Raw genomic sequence first — 14,625 nt, 5'->3', positions numbered from 1 at the left:
ACATGGGTGGATATCCTGTGGAAGGATACATGGGTGGGTATCCTGTGGAAGGATACATGGGTGGGTATCCTGTGGAAAGATGGACGGGTCGGAGAAAGGGCCCTTGCAGGCTACTTTCCTTTGCATTTTATCTGGACACGGAGGGAGGGCCCTGGAAGTGTAGACCGGGTTCTGGAGCGTGGAAAGGTGGGTGTGGCTGGGGAGAGGGGGGGAGTTTGGCTGAGGAGGGAGGCGGGGTTAAGACTGGCAGATGGCAGAGGAAAAGAAAGAGCAGTAGCTAGGGTAGGAGGTGGCAGAATTGCAAGGGGCAGGTCCGGGAGGGGCTGTCTGGCTCCGAGGGTTGTGAGAGAATCCCGTGTGGGAGGGCCTCTGAAGGGAGCAGCGGGGGGGGGGCGGGCCTCTGAGGGGGGGGGGGGGGGGGGCTTGGCAGGTCCTTGGAGGTAGCCGCGGTGGGCGGGCCTTGGAAGAAGAGACTGGAGCCTGGGAGGGAGCGGGGGGCGTGAGCGGAGCTGCACACAGAAGCATTGAACCCCCATCCCCAGGCCGCCGGATGAGGGAGAGGAGAGCCGGGCCCCCCAAGTGACCCTCGGGTCTGAGGTCTGCGTGAGGCCGGACTCAGCGCTGCCCCTGCTCCAGGTCTGTGGTTTCTTTCATGTCGGTGTCTCGCTTCAGATGAGCAGTGATAGGGGTGGCAAATTCCCCCGCTGGCATCCCGGGGCTCCTCCCGCCCCCACTCTTTTTTTAGCCTTATTCAGCCCACGCTGTTATTTCCTTTGGGTTTAGGTGTTAAGATAGGCCCTTCGCTCTATTTTCTTATTTGTAATCGCACACCCACATGAGTTGGACTATAATTCCCAGCATGCACCGTCTGTGAGTAAAAACCCAAACTATCTTAAAATGTGCCCTTGTTTTACTCTTGTGTAGCGCGCATTGAGCCGCGGTTCGCGTCTATGCGCTTACCAGTACGAGATTCGCGGCGCATGAGGTACTTTGCAATCTACTATGTGTATTCTTGGACCTCTCAGGGCTCCCCTCGCGCATGCCCCAGCCACGAATTTCTGCGATCGCATATTTACATCTCGCCCTGGGCCCCCGCCCTGCTCGAAGTCCTCTTACACCTCCTCCTTGTTTGCGCCCTCCCCCCCGTTACACCCTGCGTGTCCTCCTCTCTCCTCCTCCACGATTTCCCTCTCGCCCGTTACCATCTTTATTGGCCTTTTAACCCCTCCGCCCCCTAAGTAGCGTCGCTTGTTCTACGGCTTTCGCCTTTCCATTTTTCACTTGTTTTTCGTTTTCACTTTGACCAAGTCTTGAACTTGTCTCTTCAAACCCCGGACTTCCTTTCTTCCTCTGTTTTTTTCTTCCTCTGTTTCTTTCTTCCTCTCTACTATTTCTCCCGCCTCCCCCGTCTGTGATGTATTATAAAGGGACCAGCTGTTGCATTTTTCTAGCATTAACAAACCCGACACATGCGCGCGCGTCCTCCCTTGCCTCCTCTCTCCACCCATACACTTGTTTGGCCTCCATCTCCTGGCTGCGGGGCGCTCCCTGCTCCCACCGAGAAAAAAACACAAACTAAAGGCAACAAAAAGTCCTGGACCCAGCCTGCGGGAGGAGAGGCTTTTGGGGAACATTAGAGGCAAGGAAAGCGGTGGCTTCTGTCGACCCCGAAAAAGCAGTCGATGAACTAACATGTATTTCTCTTTTTGTAGGTCTTGAGAACACCCAGTCAGTCAGCCCCGGGGTGAGACGGATTTTGTGCACTGCCGAAGAACCAGTTCTCATTCGCGTCCTGACTCGTTGCATTTGTACATCGAGTTTTTTTTTTAATCGAATGTGAGCAGTGTTTTGTAGATTGGATTTGATACAGCTATTTGAGAGCCATTATTCAATCCAGCTGGCGATAGTGCTTTGGGGGTATTAACCGCCTTTGGATGGACAAATAACTTTTTTGTGATTCACCTGCTTTCACCGTTAAAAGAAGATTCAATTTTTAAACCACTTTTTATGACCAGAGGATTTTTCTGCAGTGAGTGTATTTGTTTTTGTCGGCATTTGATCCGCCAGGAATTGCTGCTGTCGGCCAGCATGACACACCTTTGACTTTCGTTAGACCTTGCTGGAATATATAACAGAAAGGAGTTATTGGGTCTTTTTTCTCTTTGGATGCCAAGAGCTGTTCTTGTAAACAGGTTACTTGAGTTGGAGAATTTTTTGTCATCATTTAGTCCGCTTGGTGTTCTTGTGTCCAGTTTCATTATCCTTTGACAATGGCCTGTCTCTCCTCCTTTGGCAAATACACTCATGCCGTAGTGCGGGCAATACCGGAGTCGCTGGGTCAGGAGACTGTGCCAGAGGGTGAACCGGGGTCTCCACCCTCATCGCCAACATGTCGGCAGGAAAGGCAGGAGCCTGTGGACCTGGCTAAGGCCCACCGGCAATATGGTGTCTACACGGGCATCCTGAGGCAGAAACTAGGCCTGCAGGTGATCGAGATCGCTGCTGACGAGGAGTTACCAGAGGCCGTGCTGGTGGAGGACCTGGCGGTGGTGCAAGGAGACACGGCGCTCATCACGCGGCCCTGGGCCCCTTCCCGCCGAAAGGAGGTGAGTAATGTTTGGTGAGTGTGAAGGCTTGAGACTGGAGCATGGTTAAGGCCCCTCGACCTGCTGCTACCTCAGGTTAATTTGCCTCAGTACAACCACAGCTGACACCCCCTCCCCATAATGACGGTGTCTTGAATGGTTGCTGCGTAGGGCTCTATCATGGACAAGCAGGTATGGAGTGGGGTACACAGGCTGATCCCTGCGTTTATTCAAGGATTGAGGTACATTGGCTGCTCTGTGTGTGGGTCCCAGTGCTGGAATAAGAGGAGGTGCTGCAGGTCAGGATAGAGGTGCATTGGTATAGGCGAGTGTCCACGTGCTGGTGTAGTGGGATTCTACAGACAGGATAGAGCTGTGTGTACGTCCAGTACTGGAATGGCAGGGCCACTGGCCATGACTGTGATTCGTTAGAGGAGATGTTTGGGGTCCCACTTCTGGAGTAGCGGAGGGGGCTGCAGGTCTGGACTGAGGTGCACCGGCAGAGCCGAGTCTTGGTCTCAGTATTGATATTCACTAGCAGAGATGCTCGGGTCCCTCTACTGGAATATCGGGGGTTTTGAGGAAAGCAAGGGGGCCTGAGGAACCTACACCCCTAAGATGAGGCTACAGTAAGCCTGGGCGGATTTACGCGGAACGCCGCGTGGTGACAAAAAACTCTGCCGCGCTACGCGGAGTTCCACAAGCAGCGGAGTGAGTTAGGGTCATACCGTTTGCGGTGATTTTGTGCACCAGGTTTTCTTCCCACACTATAATATCATCTTGAACACTATGCAGAGCTCAAGCGGGCGCAGCTTCCTTTCGACTGCTTGAGTAGATTTTCGACTTGAGCCGGAGCTTTCTCAACGCAAACGGAAGATTTCTCAATGCGAGTGGTCGCGACCTGCTGCAATCACTCGCGTTGAGAAATCTCGCCAGGAGGTAGATATTCCGCGTTCAGCAACTTGACATTGAGGAGCGCAAGCGAGGAAAAAACGCCGCTCTGCGGAGCAGAGTTTTTGGGAACTCCGCGTGCTCTGCGGAGTTCATAAAACTCACTGAACAGAGCGGAGTTGGCAGCCCAGGGTCAGGCTGCAGTCAAGTGAGTTGTGTCCTGCCTGGTGTTTCCCTGAAGTGGGTAAATCCCCGGAGCCTACAAAAATGTAAACATTTGTTTGACGTCAGGAAATGTCAATACAGAAAATACATTTACCTGGGTTATGTTTTTTTCTATATATTCTGAAGCACAGATCTATTCATACAGTTTCTTTATGGAAAAGCCAGTACTGCTCCTGTCTTCAATTTTGTTTCAGTACTGTGTGGGGTACAGACAGCATGTGCTTGGGCCCTAATGACGCGCAGGCCTGGGGGTTTCAAGGCTGCATGGTTATTCAGATACAATTAAACATTCATCCGTTGCAGTTCATGAGATGGTTTGTTGCTGGTCCAAACACAAGATACTCCCTGAAATCTCCTGCAAGTCACGCGAGATTGCCTGTACGACACTGCAGACGTCATATGTGAGGGTGGGATTGGCCAGTGGAGTCCACCCGTGAAACAGACAGATCTGACTGTGAATATGGGAAGAGAAAATCCCAAATATGCAGCAACTCATATGAATGTTCAGGAATTTGGTAAAAGGGCAGTGCTGTAGGTCCGGATAGAGGTGCAAAGGGAGAGCTGCGTGTGAGTCCCAGAAAATGAATATTAGTGGAGCTACATGTCAGAGGTGACCTGTGTGAGTCTGGGTGCACTGGCTGAGCTGTGTTGGACGGTGCACTGGCTGAGCTGTGTGTGGGGAGGTGCACTGGCTGAGCTGTGTGTGGGAGGTGCACTGGTTGTGTGTGTGGGGAGGTGCACTGGCTGAGCTGTGTTGGACGGTGCACTGGCTGAGCTGTGTGTGGGGAGGTGCACTGGCTGAGCTGTGTGTGGGAGGTGCACTGCTTGTGTGTGTGGGGAGGTGCACTGGCTGATCTGTGTGTGGGGAGGTGCACTGGGTGAGTTGTGTGAGTCTTAGAGCACTGCCTGAGCTGTGTGTGGGGAGGTGCACTGGCTGAGCTGTGTATGGGAGGTGCACTGGCTGAGCTTTGTGTGGGAGGTGCACTGGCTGAGCTGTGTGTGGGGAGGTGGACTGGCTGAGCTGTGTGTGGGAGGTGCACTGGCAGAGCTGTGTGTGCGAGGTGCATTGGCTGAGCTGTTTGTGTGGGGGTGCACTGGCTGAGCTGTGTGTGTGGAGGTGCACTGGCTGAGCTGTGTGTGGAGAGGTGCACTGGCTGAGCTGTGTGTGGGGAGGTGCACTGGCTGAGCTGTGTGTGGGGAGGTGCACTGGCTGATCTGTGTGTGGGAGGTGCACTGGTTGTGTGTGTGTGGGGAGGTGCACTGGCTGAGCTGTGTGTGGGAGGTGCACTGGTTGTGTGTGTGTGGGGAGGTGCACTGGCTGAGCTGTGTGTGGGTAGGTGCACTGGCTGAGCTGTGTGTGGGAGGTGCACTGGCTGAGCTGTGTGTGGGAGGTGCACTGGCTGAGCTGTGTGTGGGGAGGTGCACTGGCTGAGCTGTGTGTGGGGAGGTGAACTGGCTGAGCTGTGTGTGGCGAGGTGCACTGGCTGAGCTGTGTGGGGAGGTGCACTGGCTGAGCTGTGTGTGGGGATGTGCACTGGCTGATCTGTGTGTGGGAGGTGCACTGGTTGTGTGTGGGATGTGCACTGGTTGTGTGTGTGGGTAGGTGCACTGGCTGAGCTGTGTGTGGGAGGTGCACTGGTTGTGTGTGTGGGAGGTGCACTGGTTGTGTGTGTGGGGAGGTGCACTGGCTGAGCTGTGTGTGGGTAGGTGCACTGGCTGAGCTGTGTGTGGGGAGGTGCACTGGCTGTGGGGAGGTGCACTGGCTGAGCTGTGTGTGTGTGGGGAGGTGCACTGGCTGAGCTGTGTGTGTGTGGGGAGGTGCACTGGCTAAGCTGTGTGTGGGGAGGTGCACTGGCTGAGCTGTGTGTGGGGAGGTGCACTGGCTGAGCTGTGTGTGGGGAGGTGAACTGGCTGAGCTGTGTGTGGGAGGTGCACTGGCTGAGCTGTGTGTGGGAGGTGCACTGGTTGTGTGTGGGATGTGCACTGGTTGTGTGTGTGGGGAGGTGCACTGGTTGAGCTGTGTGTGGGTAGGTGCACTGGTTGTGTGTGTGGGAGGTGCACTGGTTGTGTGTGTGGGTAGGTGCACTGGCTGAGCTGTGTGTGGGTAGGTGCACTGGCTGAGCTGTGTGTGGGGAGGTGCACTGGCTGAGCTGTGTGTGAGGAGCTGTGTGTGGGGGGGTGCACTGGCTGAGCTGTGTGTGGGGGGGGTGCACTGGCTGAGCTGTGTGTGGGAGGTGCACTGGCTGCACCCCGCCCCACCCCGCTGGTGTGATTATATCAGGCTCTCTTTATATTCTGGTCTTGGTGGGGGGCTACTATCTTTCCTGCATGGATGTGGGGGCAGAGATCGTGCGTGGGGGGGGGGGGGTCGTGGGTAGGAGGAGTCTGAGAACAGTGCCAGTCAGATGGGTGTTTTGAGGTTAATCGGGGGCCCTAAAGAGGCCTTTAATATGGAGGGAGTGTTCCACTCTGCGGTGGACGCTCGGCCGCAACTTGTGATGCTCATGCTGAGCACCTTTGGGGGGATTTTAATTACCGAAGAAGTCAGACTATGATTGGTCAGTAGATAATTGTTTTAGAAGTGCGTAGAGCTTTGGGACTCGGGCCCTTTAAGGAAAGGTCGGGGCTTCTGAGGTGGCGGCCGGGACGGGACTGAATCACTCCTGTGTCAGGCTAACCCCTCGCATACTTGCCAACTCACACGGTGCCACAGAGCGGCACACGATATCGGCTCCCATCACACGGTCACACGTGAGGAGCGGATGTACCATGTTACAACGCATACCGTTACAACTACCTACTATTACAACGCGACCATTACAACGCATACCCCACGTTCGGTGCATCACTCTTTTCCGAGGTGAACTCGAGAAATGGAGCCCTGCTAAGTGTACAGGATTCTTGCCAAGCTCGCGGGCGCGGTTTTACATTTGGGCTTCTTCCTCGGATGATGGCAGATGTGCGAGTGTGAAGGTCGCGATACACTTGAAGCCCCGCCCGCAGGCTATCGCACACCTAGCTCTGACGGGGTCTTGCAATAACCCGCTTACAAGAATGGATTTATACTTTAAATACCTCAATCCGCAGATTGGCGCTCTCCTCGCAGCGCACGCTTATTACACGTCATCAGCAGCTGGGACAGTGTTGATCAACAAACAGGGTCTGGGTGCGGAGGTCTCCGCGTGGGAGCTGTGCGTGTGTATGTTAGTTCTTCTATCGCACACAACTCTCTTTTCAGACTTTCGGTATCATCAAAAGGCAGTGGAACAGATTGTATTGGCTTTGTGTGGATGAAAGGCAGAGTCACCCCACTGCGTGTTCAAAAACCTACCCTTTCAAAGTTTTCTGCAGCAAGTGCAATATTTACTGGGCTATCTAATTGGATTCACGCCAGTGCTTCACCCGGTCTGCCTCTCACGTAAACACTACTTACAAAACGGCACCCCTCAGCACAAATTGTACCGCAGCCAAGAAAACCGCATCTGTGTGTCGTACCACTATCTAGAAACCACATCTGTGTCCATGGTGGGTCATTCCAGTATCTAGAAACCACATCTGTGTCCATGGTGGGTCATTCCAGTATCTAGAAACCACATCTGTGTCCATGGTGGGTCATACCACTATCTAGAAACCACATATGTGTCCATGGTGGGTCATACCATTCTCTACAAAACCACATCTGTGTCCGCACTTTGTTATATCATTGTCTACAAAACCACACGTGTCCAAAGTTTGTTATACAACTATCTGAAACCCACATTTCTGTCTGACCACACTTTGTTGCTCTTCCTACAAAACCACGTCTCTGCCCATGGTTAGTTAAACTACTCCCTACAAAACCACACCTCTAGCCGCAGTTTTTTTCCAGAGCCTATAAAACCATTTCTCTGTCTGTTTGTTTTACCACCACCCTCAAAAACACGCCTCTCCACAGACCAGTTAGAACTCCTTCTCTGGGGCGTCTCTGTAGTTATCACAGCGGGTGACCCCAAGAACAGTGATACAAAAGGCGAGGGTGATGGACGGAGCATTTGAACCAATCAAATACTCACACCCAGTCAACAGATCTGGGTTTGATCCATCATCGTTCTTTTGCCCACTCTGCCACTCCAGTTCAGACATTGCCATATGCAAATCACTCGGGCCCTGTGCCTCATGGGAACAGTCCTGCCCGAACTGCCAAGCCATGCCTTCCCTGGATCGGAAACAAGCATCCGGGGACCGGTTTCTGGCTTGCTTGAATCCAGTGGCAAAGTGAGCAAGGGACTCACGTCTGAGCATACCCAGGGTCCTAGGAAGCTTGTTTCCGGTCCAGGGAAGATATGGCTTGGCAGTTCGGGCTGAACTGTTCCCATGAGGCACAGGGTCAGACTGATTTGCGTATGGCCATGTTTGAACTGGGGTGGCAGGGCGGGCTAAAGAACAGTGATGGATTAAACCCAGATCTTTTGACTGGGTGTGAGTGTTTGATTGGTTCAGATGCTCCGTCCATCACCACCCCCTTTTGTACCGCCCACTAACAGTGAACCAGGCACGTCCATAGTGAGTCAACCACCCCACACACACACACTTGCTCACAGAGTGGGGCCCTCACCCACCAGTGCGGCATTCCTACCCATGGGCAGCTTTCCCTGCAACAACAGCTGGCCGTCAAAGAGGCCAAACTCACCCCGCCCCCTCCCCCCCCCCCTACACACACACCACTGCCACTGGGGAAGGGGCAGGCCCGACGAGTGCATACCTGCCAACTTGAAGAACAATCTCACCGTGTGAGGAGGGGGCGTGGCCTTGAAGGGGGAGGCACTTTTGCAGAAGCTTGCGGAGGGTGGTGCCCAGGTCCTGGGGTGTCTTCACATGCCTTAATGGTGGTCGGCCGTTCAAAGCCTCGGAAAACGAGCTGGAAACCAGCATTTACAGTGATTTCAGCTCCCTTTCCCTGCCACCGTGTGATATCGGCTCCTCACGGTATACACCTGTTACAACGCATTCGTTACTCCGCACTACCATTACACCGCGACTTTTACAACGCATACCATTACAACGCATTGCGCTGGGGGGCGCTCTAGGATAGGGAATAAGTATAATTTACTACCCAACAACTTCCCTAGGGTCCACGGGGACTGGAGTTAGAATAGTAAATTATACTTACCACTATCCAGCACCTCAAAGCGCTATGCGTTGTAATGGTATGCGTTGTAACATGGTACATCCGGTTTGCAGACTTTTTCACATCCATAACCACTTATTTCCGTAAGATGTCCTCGGTTTTTGTTGTTTTATTATATCATAACTTTGCAACCAAAAATTTCACAAAGTTCCGTCGCAAGATCCGTGTCGTTCATGTGAGCTTCACGGATGAATGATTACTTGTTCAGGGTAGAACGTTGAGCAGAAGGGCGGGCCTTTCATTTGGTGAGTGACAGCTGGCTGTCCGCTCCGGAAGCTGCTGTCCACTCTGAGGCTTTGGCACGCGGTGTCGTGACGTCAGAGCCCAACCACCATCACAGGACGGAAGTGATGTCATAACTTGACTGAAATAATAACATGACACATGGTTCAAGTTATTCGTTTTCTTGCTAATAATAAGTTGGCCATGGCAGGTTAAGAATGCCCTTACCCTGCAACCTGGGGTGACCGCAAGGGTCAAAGTGAGTCCCATTGCTGTTCAGTATACATTTAGAGCCCCTGGGGTCACCTCTGATGAATTCGGCACGGGGGACCACCCTGTCAATGCAGCGGACACAGGTTATGCATCAGAGTAACTTCAGAGTCTGGCCGCTGTCTCACTGCACGGAAGCGGCTGGAATTAAATTAATTTATGATTGAGTTTCATGCACTTGTATCTGAACCTGAGGTCAGCTTAAACACAAAATCGATTCATGCTAATCAGACTGCTCGATTCTAGAACCCAGGGCTGAAATCCAGCACCCTCCTCAGATTCATGTTCGTCAAGAAACTTTATCTTGAAAACCATCAGTCATCTGGCAAAAAGGCCTTGTTTCTGAGAAAAGTACGTACACAATACAAACTAATGCAATCCGCAGGCCTGAAACTACAGAGCAACAACTCTTGTAGCTTTCTACCTCGAGTGTGGCAGTGCCCCAGTGGTGTAACACACACAAACACAAACACACAATGTGAGGGGCCCCTTCGGTCTCCCATGTCTGTTATTCATAGATCTTGGACTGGAGGGGGCCACCTAGAGAGCAAGCCCCCCCCCCCCCCCCTGTACCCCAAGGGCTGCAGGGGCCTGAGTTATGCCTGCAGTGCCCTTCTCAGGGTCCTGCGAAGATGGCCCCGACACTAAAGGGTGTCCTTTACGTCGAGTCTTTAAATCCCGTAAATAAACCTGCCTATATCGCACCTCTCACTTGACGTCACTAAATGGTGCCCGTTTGAGACAGGTGCATCAATTAACCTGTCAGCAACATGCAGACTCGAGGCTTAAACGCCGCTAATTATCTCTCTCTGGCAACAGAACATCTCCTGGGAATCCCGCGTGCTTAGAAGCAGAGGAAAGTAGCGCCTAGAGATCCCTGCCTGGAACTCTCCAAGGCACATGACTGGGCTCTCGACTCACTAACCAGCAGGATATGCAACAAGGCGAACAACGACGGAGCGGGATAGCCACACTTCCCAGCTATATTCCCTGTGTGGTAAATGTAAATGTAAATGTCTTTGTACTTGTATAGCGCACAGCTACCCGCAGTGGGTCTCCCGCGCTTGTACGAATACCGCAAGGGAACCCTTCCTGGTTTTCCGTGTGAAGTGTCCACTCCTGGGCACCCCCATCGTGAAACCAGGCCTTCCCGGCGCTGTGGGGGCCGTTGTGGAGACTAAGCAAGCTATTGCCCAGAGTTGCAGCGTGGGACCCATGATTAGAATAGGCACTGAGGCAAGAATATCCGGTCAGAGGAATTTATGAGCCCAAGACCCGCCGAGGCGGGAATCGAACCCTGATCCCTGGCCGGAGTTCTGCATCAAGATCTGCCTGCCCTAAACATTGAGGTACACTTCTCCACAGATAAATCCAAAGATAGTTCAAGTTGGTGTGCACGTACAACTCCTGCACCTGCCAAGCAGAGAAAGAACTACACCAAAGTTTGGAGTGTTGCACTACCCAGGTGGTCAGTTCAATAAATATGTTCGCTTGTTTCGGTGTATCAAAATCAATCCTTTATTTTCAATGTCATCCGACAATACAATGTTCCAGTCAACGCGTTTCGTTCATTAAGCAATGAACTTCTTCCGGTCTGACCGGATCGGGACTCAACCAGGCGTACTGCGTTTTCAGGACCACAGATCATTGGCCCTTATCAAGGAGGCCGCATCCGTTTCAATATTGCGACTATTGGCAACTGTGGAACTGATGCTTTTTTTGTGACGAACTTGCAAAAAACACAGTTGATGGACAGAATGCAGAACAATGTCATACATTCACCCCAGTACAAAGATCTGGGCCTAAATCCATCGTTTTTTTGCACTCCACACCACCCTAAGTCAGACACTGGCTATATGCAAATCAGCCTTGACCCTGTGCCCCACTTTGCCACTGGATTCAAGCAAGCCGGGCTGAAGACGGCTGGAATCCCAGAAACCGGTCCTCGGAACCTTGTTTCCGGTCCAGGGAAGACATGGCTTGGCAGTTCGGGCAGGACTGTTCCGATGAGGCACAGGGTCAGACTGATTTGCATATAGCCATGTCTGAACTGGGGTGGCAGAGTGGGCTAAAGAACGGTGATGGATTAAACTCAGATCTTTTGACTGGGTGTGAGTGTTTGATTGATTCAGATGCTCCGTCCATCACCACCCCCCTTTTGTACCTCTTTATTGTGACGAACAACACAGGCTCAACAGAGCTGGCCCACCCACGCGCATCACAGGACACGGCTGTAGGACAAACTTTTCTCCTCGCTGTCCCATTAACCACGATCGCCCTGAAGAAGTTCATTGCTTAATGAACGAAACGCGTTGGCTGGAACTTTGTATTGTCGGATGACATTAACCATCCACCCAACAGCTACAATCAAATTGCTCATGACGTATTTTATGATCCATAAAAGAATAAGCGATGTGATCTATTTGCCACAAGTTTACATGTTTTTATCTGTATGTATCATGTCAAGAAAAATACAATAAAAATATATTTTTTAAAAACTTTCATCACAGCTGTTCACAAACCAAAAAGAAAATAAAGGATTGATTTTGATACAACCCAATTAAGTGAACATATTAATTGAACTGACCACCTGGGTAGTGCACCACTCCAAACTTTGGTGAGGATATGTATTATAATACTGAACTCTTTCGGCCCATGGAAGCATCCCTGGCAAGGCGCCTTTTCGAGAAATACCGCACACCTCTCGCTCCCCTGAAAACCAGGCGCTGGGGCTTTAATAAATGATCACGTGACCCGCTGGCATCGGGTGACCTCCCGTACTGTTTTATAAGACATAGCGAGGTGTTGGCTTTTAGAAAAGCTATTGCGTCTCCGAAACAACTTTTGGGATGAGAACCAATCCCAGCGCAGGCTCCTTGCTCGTGTTTCTCGTGCACCAGAGGCTATTGTGAGGCGCCCCTGGCTTCAAAGCGCTATTAGAAACATTACAATAATATGAGTGTGGGCCTCTTGCTTGCACGGGGCCCTGTGAGGGCCCCTATCCAGAGCACCAGCCCCGCCCTCTGCTCTTCCTCTCCTGTGAGGATGAGGAGGGCCGGCAGGCCTCGCTGGCTCTGTTTTTGGCCGGCCTTCCTCTGAGCTCAGCAGCTCAGTCAGCGCTTCCTGAGAGGGGAATTAATGGCCGGGGTGGGGAGGGGCGCGCCCGGGATGCGGCCGCAGTGAGGTCCAAGGGGGAGGGGGGGGACCTAACGTGTATCCTGGTGAAGGAGAAAGGGGGAGCGGGCAGTGGTGAGACATAAGATCAAATGTGTGTGATGGAGGAGAGAGTAAGGGAGACCCTGGAGAGACACCAGATCTAATGTGTGTGATGGAGGCAGGGTCGGATTGGGATCACAATTTGGCCTGGGCACTGATGAAAAAAGTGGCCCACAATTAAGGGGCGTGGCCCACAATTAAGGGGCGTGGCCCAGATTCAAGGGGCGTGCCCTTTCATGAAACACCATTTGGTTACACACGTCAATGTCCTTGAATATTATATGTAAATACATTAGGAATTTGGACAAGTATGGTAGTGCACTGTCCAGTGACCAGCTGAAAGAGGGCATCAAAGATCAGAAATTGGATTATAAATTCAAATCTGTTCCGAACAGGGGCCCAAAAATATGTTTGGCTCAGGGCCCCCAAAATCCTTAAGATGTTTGGCACAGGTATGAATTAAAGTGAGAGGATACTGTTCTTGCACAGGAGACACGGGGGGGGGGGAGGTGACAATGGCGCCATGCTGAGCAACTAAAAAAACAGCAAGGCCCCTTTCTGTCACAAAATTATTCGAGCCCTTCAGGGAAGGAGCACCTAATAAGCAGCGAAGCCCCTGCTATTACTAACCTACTCAGCCCTCCCCAGACCTTCAGCTCAGGAGGGCATGAACAGCAGTGAGGCCCCTGCAATTAGTAAATTAATCAGCCCTCCCCAGCCCTCCAGGCCTCAGGGCAATGTCCTGGCAGGGGGGCACAAAACACAGCTGCTGGGTCATCCATGGTAGCCGGGAGGGGGGAGGGGGGGGGGGGGGAGGCTGAGGTGAAGATGGTGCAAGTTGCAAAGATCACCTGGCCCCCACAGCAACACCCATTCTTCCTCGCCCACTATTCCCTCGGCCGTTTCTCTGGACCCGAGCCACCCTCAGCGTGATTGCTTTGCTGGACAGGGGGTGAAGGAGAGGCCACAGCGGATAATCACTGCACAGTGAAGCTGCATTCATTTCTCTGTCTCCGTGCCCTCTGTTGGCCGTTTTTTTTTCTCCCTTTTCCTAGTACACAGAGATCACGGAGACAGAGAAATTAATGCAGCTTCACTGTTCGGCTGGGAAAGGGGAGAAAAAAACGGGCCCACAGAGGGCACGGAGATACCGGCCCTTCGGCCGATGCCCGCATTGCCAATCCGCCCCTGGATGGAGGGGAGAGAGAGGGGGACACCGAAGAGACAGAAGAACTAATGTGTGTGATGGAGGAGAAAGGGAGGAAGACACTGGAGAGACACCAGATCTAATGTGTGTGTAATGGAGGTGAGAGGGAGGGAGACTTCGGAGAGGCAAGAACTAATGTGTGTGATGGAGGAGAGAGGGTGGGAGACACTGGACAGGCACAAGAACTAATGTGTGTGGCTGAGGAGTGAGACAGTGGAGGGACAGACCAGGAGATGCCTGTCTCTCCTGTGTCTCGCTCCACGTAGGCCCGGCGGGTGACGGCTCTGTTGCCCTTTCATAAAACCTATGAGTCGTGTCGTCTTTTGACTCCACGCCCACCGTCCGGCATCGGTTCAGACTCACGTGACCTCACACCTGTCACCTATAAACACCTCAGCAGCGCCCCCAGTGGTGCACCTGTGCCGAGAGAGCATGCTTCCTGCTGCCACCCTCCTTCTGACCTGGGGTCCTGATGCATCATGCATGTCCCCTGGTGCCACCCTCCTCCCGGACCAGCGTCGGATTGGTAACGGGGGCATTCGGGCAATGCCCGAGGAGCCGGGGTCCGAGTTCCTCCTGAGGGCTGCTTTTGAGTAGCCTCGGGCCGATTTGAGCGGTGTCTCTGTTGTTCGACGATACCGCCGGCGGCCCAGTGGGTGTCTGAGTGGCCTTTCTGGAGGGAGATGGGCGCTCATTACCTCCCATATAGCAGCAACAGGTAGAGGTGTCACCCCTTTTCTCTCGCTGGGCCTCCCATTAATGTAGGCATACTGAGCGGGGCATGAGCAGAAGTGACCTCACTTTTTGTTAGGTGCGTTTCACTAGTGTAAACTGATGCATGC

At 52.7% G+C, this 14,625-nt stretch overlaps 1 protein-coding gene across 1 annotated transcript in view; it reads left to right on the top strand.

The window, feature by feature from the left end:
• Nucleotides 1-1,712: 1,712 nt before the first annotated feature.
• DDAH2 (DDAH family member 2, ADMA-independent) overlaps nt 1,713-14,625 on the top strand; it is a 141,293-nt gene continuing 128,380 nt past the window's right edge. Inside the window, exon 1 of the mRNA XM_086924657.1 lies at nt 1,713-2,606. Coding sequence (XP_086780783.1) covers nt 2,271-2,606 — 336 coding nt within the window. The 5' untranslated portion in view covers nt 1,713-2,270. The remainder of the gene's footprint in view (nt 2,607-14,625) is intronic.

Source organism: Lissotriton vulgaris, chromosome 5 (assembly GCF_964263255.1).
Source record: "Lissotriton vulgaris chromosome 5, aLisVul1.2, whole genome shotgun sequence".
NCBI lineage: Eukaryota > Metazoa > Chordata > Amphibia > Caudata > Salamandridae > Lissotriton > Lissotriton vulgaris.
This window is presented reverse-complemented; position numbering and strand designations above follow the sequence as displayed.